The sequence below is a fragment of the Lutra lutra genome, chromosome 8, assembly GCF_902655055.1.
Source record: "Lutra lutra chromosome 8, mLutLut1.2, whole genome shotgun sequence".
Classification (NCBI taxonomy): Eukaryota; Metazoa; Chordata; class Mammalia; order Carnivora; family Mustelidae; genus Lutra; species Lutra lutra.
In genome coordinates this window covers 59,261,649-59,282,544 of record NC_062285.1, presented here as the reverse complement: position 1 = coordinate 59,282,544, position 20,896 = coordinate 59,261,649, and the positions used below count along the sequence as shown (strand labels likewise).

At 47.8% G+C, this 20,896-nt stretch overlaps 1 protein-coding gene across 2 annotated transcripts; it reads right to left on the bottom strand.

Moving 5' to 3' along the window:
- Positions 1-514: 514 nt before the first annotated feature.
- ARF3 (ADP ribosylation factor 3) lies at positions 515-17,729 on the bottom strand. 2 transcript variants are annotated; one of them, XM_047740684.1, is made up of 6 exons: positions 17,507-17,729; positions 4,220-4,288; positions 2,738-2,977; positions 1,816-1,926; positions 1,454-1,578; positions 515-910 (listed from the first exon to the last, which is right to left on the bottom strand). In XM_047740684.1, the coding sequence occupies exons 3-6, from the start codon at positions 2,883-2,885 to the stop codon at positions 749-751; spliced, it is 546 nt and encodes a 181-aa protein (XP_047596640.1). In that variant the 5' UTR covers positions 2,886-2,977; positions 4,220-4,288; positions 17,507-17,729; the 3' UTR covers positions 515-748. The 2 variants fall into 2 exon arrangements, with proteins under 2 accessions (XP_047596640.1, XP_047596639.1); XM_047740683.1 differs by lacking the exon at positions 4,220-4,288 and having other exon boundaries at positions 17,507-17,728.
- Positions 17,730-20,896: the final 3,167 nt, after the last annotated feature.

The following is a 20,896-nucleotide window of genomic DNA, read 5'->3' as shown; positions in this document are numbered from 1 at the left end:
AGAGAGGGGTACAAGGAAGACGGTGGTGGAAAATCCATCATCCGTCCTATCATCTGGAAAAACCTACCTGCAGAGAGGAGAGGAACCAGTGCGAGACTGCGGCAGCCTTCCCTCTACCTTCTTGCCTCTACCTTCTTCCGTTTATCTCACCAGCACGGGAGGGGCAAATGATAGACTGGAGTGGGCAGTGTGACCTGACCCCCAGCACCGAGTCTCACCCCACCCCTCCACCCTTCCCCCTGCATATACATCTCTCTATACACGTATATACACGCGCACACACGCACGCACACACAGAGAGGCCCGTGCAATTTCCATGTAGAACAGGAAGAGAGGGGCAAAGGAAAGGAAGATGGGGAGTAGGAGAGGAAGCTATGGGGAGAGGGAAGGGACTGAGATGCCAAGAGCACAGCAACCAGAGCCAAACGAAGCGAACGGAGAGAATACCCCACCCCACTACCCCTCCCAAACCCCAGAGGATGGGGGGGCCACCCATGAAACCATAACAACCTTGTTTTTGTTTTAAATCCGATAAATTGGAATGATTCATCATCAGGACAGCAACTGGGGACTGGTCATGGACAGGGGAGTGGAGGGGAGGCAGGGAGCAAGGCTCTTGTTGGGCATGCGGACATGATACCCAGGGCCCTGGCCACACTGGCAACGGGAAGGAAGGGGCAGGGCTGGGGCAGGGAGACAGTAGGTGCGTCAGGGGTGGGTGGGGTGGTCGGATAGGGCTGTCTGGCTCTCACTTCTTGTTTTTGAGCTGATTGGCCAGCCAGTCCAGGCCTTCGTACAGCCCGTCCCCACTGGTGGCACAGGTGGCCTGAATGTACCAGTTGCGGTGACGCAGGGAATGCAGGCCCAACTTGTCTGTGATCTCAGCAGCGTTCATAGCATTAGGCAAATCCTGGAGCACGAGGGAGACACACAAAAAGGAGGCTAAGGATCTTTCAAAAGCTTCTAGAGCACCAATCTACCAAAGCAATGTGTACCAGCACCCTCTCCTCCTCCTTCATTGTAGGTACCAGAACCCAGGTCCGAAAAAGCTGCTTTGGATTTAATCATCCCAGAACCATAGATCTAAGCGCTAAAGGTCATTCCACTGGGGAGCTGCAAACCAAATATGGGGTTGGTAGGGAAGTGAAGAGGTGATTCAGACTGGACAAAGAATCAGGTCTGTCTGACTGCAGGAGTGAGGGCAGTTGCAACAGGGAAGATGAAGGAAGGATCTGAGGTATCTCCCACCCCAATCCCTGAGGATAGAAGTGTTGCTGACTAAAGCTGGGTAGGGGACAAGAAGAGGAACATCAATAAGCCAGGTAATCATATTTCCCCCACTTCCAAAACTCACAACACAGTCACAGGACTTCCCCTACAATGAGCCCCAACACCGATGATTTCCATAGCCAGGCTGACCTCTCTCAGATCCACGGGTGGGGAAAAGTCTTACCTGTTTGTTTGCAAAGACAAGGAGTACTGCATCCCGGAGCTCATCCTCCGCCAGCATCCGCATCAGCTCCTCCCGGGCCTCATTTACTCGCTCCCGATCATTACTGTCGACCACAAATATTAAGCCTAGGGAGGCAGAGCATGGGCTGCGTAAGACAGCAGATGAACTCCCCTCATCCCTACCACCAAATGCCAACACCACCCTCCATACACCTCCAAATATGTGCTCCCTTTCCTCCTGTTCTCCCACCTCTAGGAGCTGCGGCAGGGTGAGGACTGGTTGGCCAAAACCAAGAATGACGGCCACACCTTCTGCTCACACCAAACCAACCCATGTCCAGCTGGGCAATTCGTATGCCGTACCTTGGGTGTTCTGGAAGTAGTGTCTCCAGAGAGGTCGAATCTTGTCCTGGCCACCCACATCCCAAACTGTGAAGCTGATATTCTTGTACTCCACTGTCTCCACGTTGAACCCTTTGGAAAAAACAGACAATGGCAGTGGACAATACCCCTGCAAACAATACCCCAGTGGTTTGTTCTGTTTCCCCCAGCACAGCTCTGATCCTAGCAAAGAAAAGAAAGCTAAGGCTTCCTCAGGTCTAGTATCCCCTGACCTAGTAGCCTAAAGGCCAAAAAGAAAACCTTAGAGAAAAAATGGAAGAGGACCAGGAGGGCCAGTTAGGAGGTTCACAATTCCCTTGGTAACGTAAGCTAACCTCCGCTCATTCTGTCTTTGACTCTCCCTCCTGCAAAGAAATGACTCAGCCTCACTCCTGTACCTCAGCCATCACAGTCTGCCGCAGCTAAAATGTAGGCCTTGGGAAACACAGTGAGGAAAAAGTGAGCTCTAGTCCCGGAGGCCCAAACGCAGAACCAGTGGACAAAGACGATCTGGAGCCCCATCTGGAAGGCAAACGTTCTCCCTCGCACAGGCAGGTCTTAACCAGGATCAGGGCCACTGAGGATCTAAACTGAAACAACTCCTGGCCTCTGGCAGGCACATCAAAGCCTTTCACCCGCTTTCTAAACAACACAGAGAACAAACCAGCTCAGTGCCTGAGGGCAACTGTTCAGTGCCAGGCTGCGGAAGTTCCCGCATCAGAGAGGGCCCGGGGAGGTGGGCAAACGGCAGCCCCAGCACCTGCTAGTAAGCTAAATAACCATCCTTCCCTGAATCCCCCCAAGTTGTATGGACTTGCCTGGTGGCCAGGTGGGGGATCTAGGAATAGGCCCTTGCCTGGCCCAGCTGTTGGCATGAAAGCCTCCATCTAAGCTGTGCCCTTACCAATGGTGGGGATGGTGGTGACGATCTCGCCCAGTTTCAGCTTATACAGGATGGTGGTCTTCCCTGCAGCATCCAAGCCCACCATCAGGATGCGCATCTCCTTCTTCCCAATCAGGCTCTTCAGAAGGTTTCCGAAGATATTACCCATGATCACAGCAACCACTTTCTGAGGACAGGAGGGCTCAAGTGCAGGAGTGGCAGTCTGGTTTTGGCCCAGGCCCTGGTATGGAGAACACGATCCTAGGCAGAGAGACACATTCATTACCACCCTCTGCTAGTCAGGATTTCATGTAAATGGGATTTGTCAAAGTCATGGCTGAAATTTATAACAAGCTATGAAGATCAAGTCCCTGAGTCTTTGGGAGCAGAAACAAAGCCGTGAACACTCAGGACACCTGTTCTGCCACAATGTACCTGTGGGACTTTGGATGAGCTTTTCTCCCTATCCATATCTGCCCCTATAAATGGAAGGGATTGAACTAGATGACTTCTGAAGTCCCTTCAATTCTCTCACTCTATACCATACAAGGCCTTGCAAGACCATGAATGCCCCTCTCTCCCCCAACCTTACCCTGAGACTCCTGGAAAGGCTGAAAGAGGAAGGAGCGGAATGAGGAGTGGCTCTTTGTGACCCCTGACAAAGTTCAGGCTTGTCAGGTTCCCAAGGTCCATGCTCAATCAAAAGACTCCACTTCTTCCCTTTCTATATGCCTACAATTCCACCCTCCTTCCACATACCAAAATTAATCAGGAAGAAATAAGGTCAAGTTGTGCCCTATTCATACAACGGAGCACCTAGGCTAACCCTCACTCCCAGGCTCACCGTGGCCTATCCAAGGAGAGCTCCTCCACATTCTCACCTGCAATGAGGCAGTCACCTCACTCCCTGCCTCCTCCCTAACCCCCTTCAGTCTATTCCCCATATAGCAGCCAGACTACTTTTAACACCAAAATCAGGTCATGCTGCTTCTCTGTTCAAAACCCTCTCTTGGCTTATCTTCCTTTCAGTAAAATCCAAAGCCATACCGTGGCTTACCAGGTCCTGCACGATCTGCATTACCCTGCTTCTCTCCTACTACTTTTCCCTTGGCTTACTCCATTTCAGTTTCCCAACACTTTCCTGCCTCAAAGCTTGCTATTTGCTCTGCCCTGAATGTTCCTCTCCCAGAGAACCTTCACAGAGTATCCCCTCACTTCCTTCAGGTATCCATTGGAGGATCACCTTATTAACAAGGCCTTCCACAACCACCTCTAACACACACACATCACTCTTCACCCCATTTATCCCACATTCTTCTTCATAGCATTTAGCACCACTGGATACATCACATATTTGTTTCTTGCTGTACTATTTTTCTCCTACTACAACGTCGGCTCCTTATCTACTTTATTCACTGCTGTGTTCCCAGTAGCTTGAATAGTGAGTGCCTGGTACACAGCAGTTGAACAAATGAACTAAAACTTCCAGGATCTAATACTGACCTTACTAAGCAGCTCTCTCAGATGGACTGGAAGCTTATGCCTGATGCATACTAGGATCTTAACTAAGATCTGCGGAAAATACAAAAATGGCAGTAAGAAGCCTATGAAGCTACAAAATGCCCATCTTCCCACCCCACCTATTGCCCCCGAAGACAGAATCCTAGAGTCACTCATTCCCTCTCCTCTTCCCTCCCTTCTCTATGGCACAAGACAGCCACAGAAATGCATCTCTGAGACAATGAAACAGGGGTTCAGAATTGCCCATGCCAGCCAGTTCTCTGTGCCTGCTGGAGACATGCGTCAGCGGGCAGCTTATTCAGCAATCACCATATGCCAGCTGCTGGCATTCTCTTCAGAGTCTGGGAACTAGAGGCACACACACACACCCCAAACCCAGCAGGCAAAGGAACAGGTCAAGACAGAGTGCACCCAAACCCAAGAATGTGAAAGGTGGATGGGGAGGAATCTGGTTTACAAGCTAAAGCATGGGGGTTTAGTGGGAGCTGAGCTGTTTTCTCAAAAACTATTTCAGTTTTGTTTGTTTGTTTCCGACTCTACTCAGTTTGCAGCAAATTCCAGACTGGTACAGAGGAGCCAGATCGACAGCCCCTGGAGACCAAAGTACTAGTTTGTCCAAAAAACAGAAACAATGAGTGCTTATGGAGTGTTTCATCTTCAAAGGCCTTCCCAGACATCCACTAATGAGCCAGGCGTGGTGCTTCTGGTAGGTTCCTCAGATGAGCCCTGCCCCTGACCCAGAGGGCTCACACCCCAGGGAGAGGACCTGGCTCAACCCTAGGGCTCAACTTCAGCCAAGTCGCCCACTAGCCATCCTCCCTGCCCATCCTGCCTAAACCCACCCAGGCAGGCAGATCCCAGAGGATCCCTAGGCAAGAGGGGACCTCTGCCCAGCTAATAAGATCAGATTCCATCACCCTGGCAATCTGTAGTAGTCAGACTTCTGGTTCTGCCACCCTCACCTCCAGAAATTTAAACCTTCCCCAAGTCTTCCTGGTCTTTGTTTCCTACTCAGGTCTCATCTTCTCCAACTCCAGACGATACTTTGCTTTAAGGCTTTGGTAATAGGCTTTGGCCCAGGTTTCGAACTGAATTTACACCACGCATTTATCTTGCTGTCCTCATGCATGAAGCAAATGCTGACTGAGAGATTACCAACTGTGAGTGGCTGACAAATACCCCTCGCCCCAAAACATGCACACACTGTCCTCTGTTTTGCTTCTCTGCTAAGCTAATATGCTAACGTCTTGGTTCAAAAGCCGATCCCAGTGTTATACTTACTTCTCTTTCCTAGCATGTCCCTGGACATGTGGCACTTACTACCTCATGGAGCTTTCTCTCTCTCTCAGAAGTCTGTACATTTACTGTCTGTACAGTTTAACTGTATTCTCCATGGGCAAGGACTATGCCTTTTACTTATTTTGGATCTGTCCCCACTCCAAGTACCAAGCCCTCTATAGCAGTTCAACCAAGCACATGGGCCGATTGGAGCCTCCTCTGAGGATGTCCCTATCATTTCTTCTGCGCTAGCAGTACTTGGTCTCTCTGTGTAATGCACAGCTGGTTTCTGTGATATCCTGTCAATTCTTGGCCATCTTCCACACCATATCTGGCCCCAAGACTGGTTTGGAAACACCACAAAAGAACTAGAAGACGAAAATCGGTGGAATTTTCTGCCATTGAATATGCAATGGGCCTGATGGATAACTGATGAAATGCCCACGGAGTCACTGCATGTCCTCTGGCGGCAGCGCCACGCCTTGAAATTAGTGGACATTCTGACTCCTCTTTAATATAATCAGGAGCTGGACTCAGATGAGCATTCCCAAGTGGATGCTGGTTCTCTTGTCCTGGCCTTCTCTGTCCCTATCACCAGCTAGCACGTTGCCTCTACCACGAGGATGGTGGCAACTTACAGCTTTGTGTCACGAACACACCTCTTGGGTTATATAGTCGATCTTCACTTTCACCCATACTGCATTCCTAAAAAAGCTATGGGAAGCAGCATGGCAAAAAAAAAAAAAAAGAAAAAAGAAAAAAAGAAAAAAACCCTGGACTGTTTCCCTATGTACTGCACAGCCTCTAGTTACTCTCTTCTACCACAGATGGCACTCCTGTGTCGATAGGGCAAAATGCCAGGGTTCCACGGGCTGTGAGAAACCAAGAATCGGCAGTCAAAACTGAAGATGAGTGGCTTCAGATGAAAAATGGGCTACAGCAATATCCCTATTATCAAAAAAGTATATCTCAACATTCTATTTTACAGCCACAAACTTTGTTATAGCTGGTACAAATAACAAGAAGAGCTCCTAAAGTGTGTTCCAGTACAATCTGTGTGGAACACTGCAGGAGCTCAATCAAGCACACTGCCTGATTTAAGCTTCATCTGAGGATGTCCTCACTGACGACTGCTTACCACTCCTGAGCCGGTCCTCCCACCCCGCCAGGAGAGGCAGGCTGTTGCTGGGATGGCTCAGCCATCCTGGCCTGCCTTACTCTCCAGGTGATTCTGAAAGTCACACTCACTCTGCCACACACAACACCCCCCCCACCTAACTCTGCTGGCTGACTCGGGCTTGCCTCTGATGACACCTACCTCTGAGGGGACTTCTGACCTGGCACCTCTTCCTCCTGTTCAGGCTACCCGGGTCCAGGGAAAGGGAGACCAAGGTCTCTCAAACCCTCTGCTGCCAGGCAGGGTGCGCTAAAAGCAGCTTTGTTCCCAGACCATTTTCACACTGAGATATCACTAATAGAGATGCTATTTTTAGTAAAGCCAATGGAGCAGCCCAATAAAATATAAGGAAACAAAAGCAGGTTCTGCCCGTATTTAGTTTCCTTAGCACAGCTGGCTTGTGACCTCTATAAACTTTCCAAGTTTTTGTCTCAAGAGCACTGTAATCACAAGCACACAAGAACTCCTAGATTAATATCTCAATGACTTCTACTGGACTCAGAGATTTCCCAAACACAAGAAATAGCTTCTGATGGCAGCTTCCATCCATTCACTAAGCAATTATCAACTATACAGAACTAGGGATAAAGAGAGGAAGACAACTTCTGCCTTCATGAAACTCAGTCAATGAGAGGGAAAGACTAGCAACCAGAGAATTACAGAACAGCATGAGGGTTAAGTGTAGAATAAGCACATAGTATTATGGGGACAGAAAACTAGAGCAATTCATCAAGACTAAGGGCTAAAGGGCAATTCCCAGACATGATTCTCAGGTCACCCTTGAGCTGACTCCCAACAGAATAGGAAGTAATCAAACAATAAAGAAGAGGGAGTGGGGGAGAGGAACAGTGTGTCAAAGGCATAAAGACTTGAATTAGAGACAGCACTTTTTACTAGCCAAGCCAGGTGCAGTTGGAGTCAGTTTATTTGGGTGCCACATTGTGAGTAAAAGGAAGTGACCACAATGGAGAGATAAGAAGGGACTAGATCATGAAGGGCCTTAAAGGCCACACTGAGTAACATGATCAAGTATGTGCTTTAGGAAGACCATTCTTTCTGAGTACCTAGCTGACTCAGTCAGTAGAGGATGCAACTTTTTTTTTTTTTAAGATTTTATTTATTTATTTGACAGAGATCACAGGTAGGCAAAGGGCAGGTGTGGGGGGGGTGGACAGCAGGCTCCCCGCTGAGCAGGGAGCCCGATGTGGGGCTCAATCCCAGGACCCTGAGATCATGACCTGAACCGAAGGCAGAGGCCCAATCCACTGAGCCACCCTGGCGCCCCAAGGATGCAACTCTTGATCTCACAGTTGTGAGTTCAAGCCCCATGTTGGGTCTAAAGCTTGCTTTAAAAAAAAAAAAAAAAAAAAAAAAAAAAAAAAAAAAGGACCATTCTGACATTCATTTAGGGTATAAATTAAAAAAGAGGAAAGACTTGAGGAAGAGAGCCCATGTGGGAGGTACAGTAATACAGCTGAGAAATCAAAAGTTCTTAACCACAGATGGCAATAAAAACAAAACGACAGATTTGAAACACCAAAACAGGGCACCTAGGTGGCTCAGTCAGTTAAGCAACTGCCTTAGGCTCAGGTCATGATCCCAGAGTTCTGGGATTGAGCCTTACATTGAGCTCCCTGCTCAGTGGGGAGTCTGCTTTCTCCCCACCACCCCCGTACCCAGCCTTGCACATGAGCAGGCTCTCTTGCTCTCTCTCTCAAATAAGTAAATAAAATCATTTTTTTTAAAGAATAAAAAATAATTTTTATTTTTATTTTTTTTATTTATTTATTTCACAGAGAGAGAGATCACAAGCAGGCAGAGAAGCAGGCAGAGAGAGGGAGAAGCAGGCTCCCCGCTGAGCAGAGAGCCAGACGTGGGGCTCGATCCCAGGACCCTGAGATCATGACCTGAGCTGAAGGCAGAGGCTTAAACCACTGAGCCACCCAGGCGCCCCAAAAAATAATTTTTAAAAAAACATCGTGTTCCGAATATCCAAGGCTATAGTTGTAGGCATTGGAAGAGCCATGGTATATCAGGAGATGGAATGGTTGTAAGCTGGTCAGTTTCTAAGAATAGGGCAGCTTTGGTTAGAGGGCAGTGCCATGGAATGTTCCAAAGAAACAAATGAGTCTAGTTTTTATCTCATCATTTTTTTATCTGGCCATGTATTCTGAAACAGACCAGATTCTCTGTTCTGACTCAACTGCTGGTTGTCCACAGGAAAAGGGCTGTCCATGGGAAAAACCAGACCCTTCCCAGGTGCTTGGGTCTCTCTAAGCAGACAGGGCAAGTTCGATCCTTCTTTTCTTGATAATGTGGCCTCCTTTCAGGTTCTTCTGTACTGAAGTCATCTCAGACTAGAAGGAAAACTGGCATGATTCTGGCCTGAGCCTAAACACCGTTAATTGAGTTAAGCAGAGCCTAATTTTAATTAGATATGTTTTAATTTGTAAGAATATCATCAACTGTCTAGTAGCTAAGTCTAACAGGCATCTCTCAGGCTTTTTAAGATTTTATTTATTTGTCTGTTTATTTGAGAGTGAGGGTGTGTGAGGGAACAGGAGGATGGGGGAGGAAGCAGAGGGGGAGGGAGAGGAAGGGGGAAAGAATCTCAAGCAGTTTCCACACTGAGTGTGGAGCCGTAGTGGAGCTCAATCTCAACCCTGAGATCATGACCTGAGCTGAAACCAAGAGTCAGACTTAACCCACTGAGCCACTTAGGTGCCCCTTTCAGGTCTTATTTTTTTTTTTTTTTTAATAATTTTTTTTTTTAATTTTATTTATTTGTCAGAGAGAGAGAGGGAGAGAGAGCAAGCACAGGCAGACAGAGTGGCAGGCAGAGGCAGAGGGAGAAGCAGGCTCCCTGATGAGCAAGGAGCCCGATGTGGGACTCGATCCCAGGACGCTGGGATCATGACCTGAGCCGAAGGCAGCTGCTTAACCAACTGAGCCACCCAGGCGTCCCCAGGTCTTATTTTAATTTGCCCTTTCTACAGCCTTTGACCTTCCTGCCCTTTGTTTTTGTTTGTTTGTTTTTCAAAGATTTTATTTATTTATTTGACAGAGAGATCACAAGTAGGCAGAGAGGCAGGCAGAGAGAGAGAGGGGGAAAGCAGGCTCCCTGCTGAGCAGAGAGCCCTATACGGGGCTCAATCCCAGGACCCTGAGATCATGACCTGAGCCGAAGGCAGAGGCTTTAACCCACTGAGCCCCCCAGGTGCCCCTGTTTTTGTTTTTTTTTTAAGGTTTTTTTTCCTCATTGGTATCTATGCTGTCTTACTGTCTTGTCCTTTTGGCCACTCTGGTTGCTTCTTATTCTCCTTCCTGGCCTTCATTTTTTGCCCGCTGCTTTAAATGTTGATGTGCCCCAAGTTTCTGCCTTTGGCCTTTTCTCCTGTCCCACTGTACTGACTCACGCTAGATATATCAGTTAGAATAGCATCAGTTGCAAAAGACAAAAGACACACCTGGGGCTTCAACAAGTAAATTTATTAAAGCGTATAGCTTGAAGTCTAAGTAAAATAAGCCAGACACAAAAGGACAAAATTGTATGATTCCATATATATGAAGCATCTAGAATAGTCAAATTCATAGAGATAGAAGTAGAATGGTGGTTGCCAGGAGTTGGAGGTAGGAGAAATGCAGGTTATTATTTAACAATTACAGAGTTTCTTGGGGCGCCTGGCTGGCTCAGTGGGTTAAGCATCTGCCTTCGGCTCAGGTCATGATCCCAGGGTCCTGGGATAGAGTCCAGCATCAGGCTCCCTGCTCAGTGGGAAGCCTGGTTCTCCCTCTCCAACTCCCCCTGCTTGTGTTCCCTCTCTCACTGTGTGTGTGTGTCTCTGTCAAATAAATAAATAAAATCTTAAAAAAAAAAAAAAAAGAACAATTACAGAGTTCCAGTTTGGGAAGATGAAAAAGTTCTGAAGATAGATGGTGGCGATGGTTGCACAACAGTGTGAATGTACTTAATGCCACTCAACTGTGCACTTAAAAATGGCCAAAATGGTAAATTGTGTTATATATATTCCCCTACACACATACATATACACAAAGAAATCTAGAGCTAGAACACTTGGGTTGGTTTTTTTTTTTAAGATTTTATTTATTTATTTGATAGAGAGAGATCACAAGTAGGCAGAGACACGGGCAGAGAGAGAGGGGGAAGCAGACTCCCCACTGAGCAGAGAGCTTGATATGGGGCTCAATCCCAGGACCCTAAGATCATGACCTGAGCCGAAGGCAGAGGCTTAACCCACTGAGCCACCCAGGAGCCCAACACTTGGTTTTTTAATCTACCAGCTTTACAGCATTATTAAGGACCCACATTTTCTCCATTTTTCTGCTCTGACATCCTAGAGTTCTTATGTCTGTCTCTTCATGCTCTCAGAATCACTCCAGCATCTCACTCTTCTACATAAACATCTAAAGTCAGACAAGAGAATGTTGCCATATGTCTTTTTTTTTTTAAGATTGAGGAAAACTTCCTCAGAAGCTCCCAGTAGACATTCCCCATATCTTATTGGCTAGAATTAGTACATGACCATTTGTGACTCAGTCACTGGCAAGGGAAATGGAATGCCCACATCCCTTAGGGCTGGGGAAGGGTATCTTTATGCCCCCCTCCCCAATATCTGAACAGATTGGGGTTCTGTTAGAAGCAGGAAGGGGAAGAATGGCTCTTTGGGTAGATAGCCAGTTAACTGCTGTCATCCTGGATCTTGGTTTCTCTTATGGCTTCAGTTACTATCTGCGCAGATGATTCCCAAATACCCAGCCCAGACTTTCTCTTGAGCTCATACCTTAGCACCTCAAAATCCAAGTTTAATCTAAAAAAATATATCTTTGGGGCATTTGAGTGGCTCAGTCGATTAAGCATCTGCCTTCAGCTCAGCTCATGATCTCAGGATCCTGGGATCAGCCCAGGGAGCATTGGGCTCCCTGATCAGTGGGCAGTCTGCTTCTCCCTCTCCCTCTGCCTCCTCCCCCTTTGCTCATCCTCATGCTGTCTCTCTCTCAAATAAATAAAATCTTTCAAAAATACAAAGAATAGGGGTGCCTTGATGGCTCAGTCATTAAGCGTCTGCCTTCAGCTCAGGTCATGATCCCAGTGTCTTGGGATTGAGCCCTTCATCGGTCTCCCTGCTCGGCGGGAAGCCTGCTTCTCCCTCTCCCACTCTCCCTACTTGTGTTCCCTCTCTCCCTGTCTCTGTCAAATAAATAAAATCTTTAAAAACAAACACAAAAAATAAAAAATAAAAACAAATACCTTCAATCTCAGATCTGTTCCTCTTGTACTTCTTGGCTAAAGAAGTGACACCAGATCACCCAAGCCAGAAACCTGGGAATCATCTTTGACTCATCTACTCTTCCTTCCTATATTTATTTTTTTTTAAGTTTTTTTTTTTTTAAAGATTTTATTTATTTATTTGACAGAGAGAGATTACAAGTAGACAGAGAGGCAGGCAGAGAGAGAGAGAGAGGGAAGCAGGCTCCCTGCTGAGCAGAGAGCCCGATGCGGGACTCGATCCCAGGACCCTGAGATCATGACCTGAGCCGAAGGCAGAGGCTTTAACCCACTGAGACACCCAGGCGCCCCTTCCTTCCTATATTTAATCAGTCGTTAAATCCTGTGGATTCTACTATTTTGATGTTTCACTATACTTTCTTAATTACAAAAGCACTGAAATTCCACAAGTAGTCATCCTCATCCTAAAGCCCTAATAAATGTTGCCCCAATCTGGCTCCCACTTCACAGGTCAAAATGGAGCTGCTGGTGAAGAGATGACACAGGACGCTATGGTTTAGACAAGGCCCACCATTACAGAGCAATCTAAGGATTCAGAAAACAGGAAACTGACTAGCTTGGGGAATAACAGTTACTGATTACCCCTGAACACCTCAAACACACTCCTACTCTAGGATTTAGTATGTTTTATTCATATTTGTCTGTTTTGCTTTCCAGAGCTAAAAGTTCCCAAATAATGTGCCTTTAATGCATTACAGGTCTGTCAAACATCCCATCAGTACTGGATGGCTAGGCAGGGCTTAGGGTGGCTACAGCTCAAGGGCCAGTCATCTTAGGCTGCAAGAACTAGGTCTGTCTCACTATTACCATTTTCTGTTTATGCGATGATGACAAAAGGTTGAGGAATTACTTCACTAAACTATGAGCCCCTTGTCAGCAGGGACCATGCCTTATTCATGTTTCATGTCCCCAGCACCATGACTAATCTGTAGCTAGTGACTAACATGTTTGCTTTTGAGGAGTATGTTTCTACTGATGGTGGTAAAATATTTCTGAGCTTGAGGAAGACAGTGTTCTATAGGTGATCCCTGATCCTTTTCTTGTATCTGACAAACTCGAGAAATGGTTGCTATGTTCTCAGAGCTCTAGGGTTCCTTAGATGGGATTCATAGGCTTGGGGATGGGGGTACTATATAAGAGGCTGTAATTATGCTCCTCCCCTCTACACCACCACCAGAGCAGCCCATTTTTATCCACGTAACATATCAGACTTCAAATAAGACTTTATATAAGGTAAGGTTTAATTGCTTTTAACAGAAGAGTTAGAGGGGGGTTAAAAACCACTACAACAAAGAGCAGATGTTCTCCTGCATCCTAAATCACGCTAAGGTTTAAACATCCATGCCTGATGCTCTAGTGTAAAAGCTCATAAAGGAAGGGTTATACCAAGCTCTCATCAGTAATGGAAGAGCTAAAGGGTAGGATGAGATCTGCTACACCCAGTCATCTCACCTTTCTTCAGGAATATGGTGATAATGATAGCGGTGGATCCATGAAACCCCAAGCCATGTCCCTTCTGGTCCATATGGCACAGCAGATCCTTTGTAAAAGTCCTATGCAAAGCTCTAAAACGTTCATGGAATCCCTACCTCAATCAGGTCTTTCCCAGACTATAATGCAAGCCTTCAAACATCTGTGGAACTTCCGAATGCTCCCCACGTCTTTTCAGTATCAAAAAGCTTTCCTAGCACTCTACCTGTATTTGTGACAGATGCTGAAAAGGTATAGCAGATAGAATTACACAGACATCACAACTCTGGGCCTTAATACAGTACATTCTGAAACATACTCAGAGGCAGACATTTAAAGGAGATATGACTAAATGAAAAGAGTGGCCCAGGAAATGGAGGATGCTGAAATACTGAGTGAGACCTAAGGTAAAGGGACCCAGGAATTTAAATCCCTGACCTAGGTCAATTAGAGTGCTCTTGTACTAAAGAGTCAACCATTACTTCAATCATGCTGACTTTCCTTTTTTTTTTTTTTTTAAGATTTTATTTATTTGACAGAGAGAGAAAGATCACAAGTAGGCAGAGAGGCAGGCAGAGAGAGAGGGCGAAGAAGGCTCCCCGCTAAGCAGAGAGCCCAAAGTGGGGCTCGATCCCAGGACCCTGAGATCATGACCCGAGCCAAAGGCAGAGGCTTAACCCTGAGTCACCCAGGCAGCAGCCCTCATGCTGACTTTCTAACATGAACACTATTCTCGAGCCCCCACGTCCTTACCCTGCATCCAAGTTGATGGTTCAGGGCCCCTGCCTTGCTCCAGCTTCACCTCCCACTCAGGCAGCAGGAGCTGCCTCTGTGAAGCTGATGCTGAAAAAAGATTTCATTGCTCATAAGCCTACGACCAGCAAAGAAAGTCATGGTAACAATCATCCCTCTACACAGGCGGCAAGTTATTCTTTTGTCAACCTCCACTCCTTTAAGGCAGCCCTGAGTGCTCATATTATTATTACTATTATGATGAAGATTATTAATAACAACTAACATTTATTTGGGGCTTACTATGTGCTTTGTATGGTACTAAGCACTTTACATAGATTATCTCATTTAATTCACATGCCAATACTATGAAGTAGGCACTATCATTATCATGTTCTTTACTGATGAGGAAAATGAAGCTAAGGGAGGACAAGTAATTTCACCAAACTCATAAAACTAGTAATTAGCAGAGGCAGGATGTGAACCCAATTTTGTCTGATTCCAAGGTCCACCTCTGAAAAACCACAACATATTGCCTCTAAACTGACCCACAACAAAAATGCTGAGGAGAGGGACGCCTGGGTGGCTCAGTTGGTTAAGCAGCTGCCTTCGGCTCAGGTCATGATCCCAGCGTCCTGGGATCGAGTCCCACATCGGGCTCCTTGCTCATCAGGGAGCCTGCTTCTCCCTCTGCCTCTGCCTCTGCCTGCCATTCTGTCTGCCTGTGCTCGCTCTCTCTCCCTCTCTCTCTCTGACAAATAAATAAATAAAATCTTTAAAAAAAAAAAAATGCTGAGGAGAGCCAGAAACGGTGATATGCTTTGAGTCTTGGGCTGCTTGGCATCCATTCTTAAATGTGTATGGGGAAGCAGATTCCACAATTTCCCTGTTATTTACTCAGCTTTAACAAACCTGGTTTTAAAGAAGTTCCTCCTTCAAGCAACAAATCCCACCCACTACCCTCTGAGTCCATTTCCTCTTACTATGACTCCAGGGCAAAAGAGAGCAGCAAAAATGAACACACACAATATGATCCTCTGTGCACCTGAGACTTCACTTCCACTCTTTCCAGCCTGCTGTCACCCCTCCTTTATATTACATTCAATTTAATAATAGCAACTACCATTCACTGGCACCAGTTCTGTGCCAGGCACTACATACATACATTGACTCTCTCCTCCATCATTTCCAGAATTTCAATTTTGACAATACTCTGAAGGACTTAACATCTGATGGAGAACCCTTTGCCCATGATGGGGAAGCAGGAGATCTGGGATTTCAGATAAATAATGACTTTGTGTTCTAGTAATATTTTTCTTTATGGGTCTTAGTTTCCATTATCCATGTCTGTACTGTGCCTCTTAGGAAGGTGGAGAGACCAAGATTCCTTAATTACAATGCCTAAGGGCCTTTGTACCCTCACTCAGCTATCTCCAGGCATTCTCCCTGACAGCCAAATCACCTTTTTCTCTTTCCTTAAACTTTAGTCCAAAAGCTCGTTGGGTTCTCTCCATCCACATCCTGTATTCATCCTGAGGGCCTACTGTTCGTGTTAGGCACTGTGGGAGATACAACATAAAATCTAATCCCTCCAATCAAAGTGTCTCATCTCTTGGAAAAACAAGACTTACACATAAAATTTTTGATGATGCAACGTAATAATTCTATGCTGTGGGGCGCCTGGGTGGCTCAGTTGGTTAACTGGCTGCCTTTGGCTCAGGTCATAATCCCAGGGTCCTGAGATCAAGCCCTGCATCAGACACTCTGCTCAGCAGGGAACCTGCTTCTCCCTCTGTCTCTACCCCTGCTCATGCTTTCTCTCTAACAAACAAATAAAATCTTTAAAGTAATAATAGTAAGTAATTCTTCTATGCTGGGAGGCAGGAAGCATGTAAATGTGTGATACACAGGGGGCCCTTCCCAGCTAAATCCAAGGTCAATGATTCATTCTGTGAAAAGGTGACCTCTGTGGATCAGTTTCTTCCTTAAAATGAGCTTTCAGAGACATGTTATTCAAACTCAGGTCTAATGGGCAAAACCCAATTCACTGCTCCACTTCAGTCATATTAAGTGGAGACACTTACCCAGAGAAGCTCAAGACAAAATGGCAGCAAAGATGGTCACCACCTGATTAAGGCCAGTGGAGAAAAGTATGCAGAGACTAAATTCTTTCCTGTTGCACTGACCAAGCAATCAGACTCCTGCAGCAGATCTCCTAGCCATAAAACTTTCATGCCATAGACCAGGGGTGACCCAATCCAACAGCACTGAGGTAGGTTTTGAGTTACGCTTCTCCCTCAACTGGATGACCTCACTATTTCTTCTCATTCCTGACCACATACCACACTCCTCCTGGCCTGGCCAGAGGAAGACCAGCTGTAATAAAACCCAGAAAGAAGGGAACTCCCCCAAAAGAGGAGCTATCACTTTGCTATGCAAGTGGCCCGGGTTAACAGGGAACTCCACCTCCCCCTCCTTCCCTCAAACATTGGTGTAAGCAATGGCTCCATTTTCTGTTCCGGGAATCCTGGTACTTCTAAAGAAGAATGTGGATTGGAAGACACAAACTCAGAGCGAGCGACAAGCTGCTCCCTCCTCCTGTGAGACCGCCCCCGCTTTGCCTGGGGCAGGAAGGCACCACCTCTGCTCTCCAAGCAAAGATCTGATCCCCCCCCCACTCACCTTCGCCCGCTCCCCACCTGCTGCCCTCTTCCCAACGTGCAGTTCCCAAGACTCAAAGCTCAACCTCTACCGGAATAGTGCCCCTGGGGTACCCCACTAGCTTGCCTGGCAAACTGAAGCCTAAACCCCCTACGCACTCCTGCCCCATGGAGGGAGTACAGGGTGTCACTGCAGCAAGGCTCTGGTCTCCTAGTACTAAGGTGGAGGAGACAGGATAGGAAAAAGCGGCTTTCCCTAGCCCTTTAACAGGAAAACGATACAAAACAGTCATCACCGCCCCCGCATCACCTCCCTCTGGACTGTCCCTTCACCCCAACCCCGACCCCCCGTAAGCCCACCTCCTGCAGGCGAGGGGAACCTAACTGCAGCCCGGGTCGCCCCCGCGTGAGAGGCAGAGCACAAATTCGTGTGCGCCCCCCACCCCCACCGCAGCTCCGCGTCCTTCAAATGTGGGGGCAGGCGAGAGACTGGCCCGGCGCCCCCTCCCCGAGCTCTCGGGTGGGAAAGACCACACGGCTCCATGGCCGGCAGTGCCGGGGGCCGGGGGGGGGGGTCTGTCTCTTCAGCCCCCACCCCGAGCCTCTCCTCTACGGGGACCCGCCTTCCTTCCCCAGCCCCTCACCTGTTCCTGCTCCCAGCTCCGCCGCCACAGCCACCGCCTCCGCCCCCGCAGGTTCCGCTCGGCACTGGTTCCGCTCCCTCCGACTCCCCCACGCCGATTTCGGCAAGGCGGCTCCCCTGGCCCCGCTCCCCAGCTCCCTCCTTCCTTTCCTCCACCTAGCACCGGAAGCCGCGACGGCGACGGGAGCTGTGCGGCGCACCCCCACCCCCAGACCGGGATACTTCCCACCTCCCCGATCGCGCGAGAACTGCGCGGTAGCGAGCGGCAGTTCTCGCGAGATCCATCACCATGGCAGCGGTTGCAGCAGAGGCAACCGGGTGCTGGAGCTAAAGCCTGGGCGGGGGCGATGTGGGGGCTGCAGGCTGCGGGCGGCGGAGGCGGAAACCGGGAAGTGGGGATGAGGCAGTGGGCACTGAGGTGAGAATCCCAAGCTCCAGCACCGTGCCTGGAATTTAAGGAATGGAGCTGCATGCTGGCCACACTAGAAGAGGCTGGGCAGAGAGGCAAAACCAGGCGCAGGGTATGAGTGCAGAGCCCTTGCTGTGGCCTACCCTGTTCTTCCAGACCACAGGCGTATTTCTTAACCCTGGCTAGCTGCATGAGAGCCCTCGCTGCATCACTGTTGCTACTCACTCCTCCCAAGCTAAGGCTAGGTTACTCAGGGGTCTAAATCAGGAGATCCTTTACCATGGGGAAGAAGAGAGAGAGAGTGATGAATTTAAGAGACTGAAGGAAAAAGCTGGATTCTGGTCCAGTTAGGAAGTCGGAAAGTGAAAGATAAACGGTTGAAACCTAATATTCAGAGGTGTGGCTTGATGGAGTGTACCTACATGACTATGACTTTTAGCATCCCAAAGAAAATGAGAGACTTTATACCCTTGTTTCTCCACTCCTGCCCAGCCCCCACTTTCCTTACACTCATTTCTGCACCTGATCTAGACATGCAGAACTGCCTTGAAACAGTCTCTGCTATTACAGAAGAAAGGCACTGGTAATACTAAGAAGAAGGTTCTTTTTAAGTGGCCTCTCTCCTCAGTGTATGGGAACACATAGCTCCTCTCTAAGGCTTGGGCCAAAATTGTTGCTTTTCTGTTTTGGGTTTTTGCTGTTGGTTTTGGTTTTGGGTTTTGTTTTTTTGTTTTTGTTTTTTGTGGGTGTTTTTGTTTTTTGGGGGGTTTTTTGCCTTATTTCTTGTCTCAAGAAGAACCAGGTTTGGGGCACCTGGGTGGCTCAGTCATTAAGCATCTGCCTTCGGCTAAGGTTATGATCCCAGGGTCCTGGGATCCAGCCCAACAGGCTCCCAGCTCAGCCAGAAGCCTGCTTCTCCCTCTCCCACTCCCCCTGCTTGTGTTCCCTTTCTCACTGTGTGTCTCTCTCTCCCAAATAAATGAATAAAATCTTAAAAAATAAAAAAGAAGAAGAAGAAGAAGACGAAGAACCACCAGGTTGGTAGATAGCCACACTGTGTCTATCCCTCATCCCCCATCAACCCCTGGTGTATACATTCATCACTCTCTTCCTCTTATCCCAGTCTGTTTTCTCTCTTATTTTAATGTGGAGAATAACTATACCCTAGAATGTGAAGCCAAGAGGACCCTAATTTAAGATGGTGAGGGAAGATCTGGATAACAAGGAGCATGTTTATAACAGAGTTGCATATGTCCTGGGCTGTTGCTATTAAGAGGCTTTGCCCTGATAAACTCTGTGTTGTAAATGGCAGAAGACTTCTTCAGTTTTATTGCAAACTATTGGATCAGGCCCTGGGATACTTCCACATGTACTCTTTCCCTTTCTTTTCCCCAAATTTTCACCCCACCAAGTTATGCCCCTACACCAACCACCAAAATTATGCTTTGCAGGATGCCTGGGTGGCTCAGTCAGTTAAGCGGCTGACTTCGGCTCAGGCCATGATCCCAGAGTCCTGGGATCGAGTCCTGCATCGGGCTCCTTACTCCGCAGGGAGCCTGCTTCTCTCTCCGCCTCTGCCTGCCACTCTGCCTGCTTGTGTGTGCTCTGACAAATAAATAAATAAATAAAATCTCAAAAAAAAATTATGTTTTGCACCCCCCCCTTCACTAGTGCCCCAACCACGCCAACATGCCTTTGGAAAATCTGACAGGAGGTAAGAATTCAATGTTCCTGCCCAAGACTTGTAGATCCTCTTGGGGTTGGGTCTCAGGTGTTACAGAAGGATGGAAATGGTGACAGCCTAATATGGTTAGCAGCAAATACCATGACATTTGAGTCAGAACTGATGGATGAGGGGTGCCAGGATGGCTCAGTCAGTTAAGTGTTTGCCTTCAGCTCTGATCATGATCCTGGGGTCCTGGGATGGAGCCCCACATCTGTCAGGCTCCCTGCTCAGTGAGGAGTCTGCTTCTCCCTCTCCCTCTGCACCATCCCTTCCCCTACTTGTGCTCACTCTCTCTCTCAAATAAATAAAATAAAATAACTGATGAAAATCTCCCAGGCTTTCTGTCTTTCACCTGTCTGGAGTCTGGAGTCTGCTCCAGCATCACTGGGTGTTTTCCATTGAGCAAAGAAGAGGAGCAGAGATAGCAGAGGTGCTGCCTAGTTGGCAATAAGCCAACCACCGCCACTCCCCAGCTTCCCAGCCACTTGAAAGGCTAAGGGAAAAGAGCTCATCCAGAGCTGAAAGAGGCCTAGAGGCCTCATCAGTCTTTCTCCCTCCCTCTGACTGTCAGTGGAGCTAAGTAAAAGCTGAAATTGTAGCCACCCGCTCTGTGGGTTGCACACTCCCACTCTCGTCACTGACCCCAGGCCTGGGTCTGAGCCCAGCACGTGTGCCGGGAGCAGGGGTGGGGGGGTGTTGGCCTTGCTGACAAAATCCATTTGGAATTTCTCAAGGTTGTGGTTTGGGGCTTAAGTTTGCCACAGAGTGTGTCTGACAAAAGAGAAAGCTAGAAAGAGAGGGAGCCAAAGGGAATACAGAGGAAGGAAACAGGAAAAAGCTGAAATATTCTTGCTGTAATGCCATTGGAAAAATGAGAAATTCCCATTCTGGTTGTTCCTTATCATTATTCTCTCTCATATCCTTTGCCCATTCTAGCTGTATCCCCTCTCTGCTCCATACACACCAGGCTTAGTCAGTGACTGAAGTAAGAATGAGATATCTTCCCGCTTCCATCAGATTTCCAAGTCCAGGACTCTTTTTTTTTTTAAAGATTTTATTTATTTATTTGACAGAGAGATCACAAGCAGGCAGAGAGGCAGGCAGAGAGAGAGGAGGAAGCAGGCTCCCTGCTGAGCAGAGAGCCCGATGATGCGGGGCTCGATCCCAGGACTCTGAGATCATGACCCCAGCCGAAGGCAGCGGCCCAACCCACTGAGCCACCCAGGCACCCCCACAAGTCCAGGACTCTTAAGTGG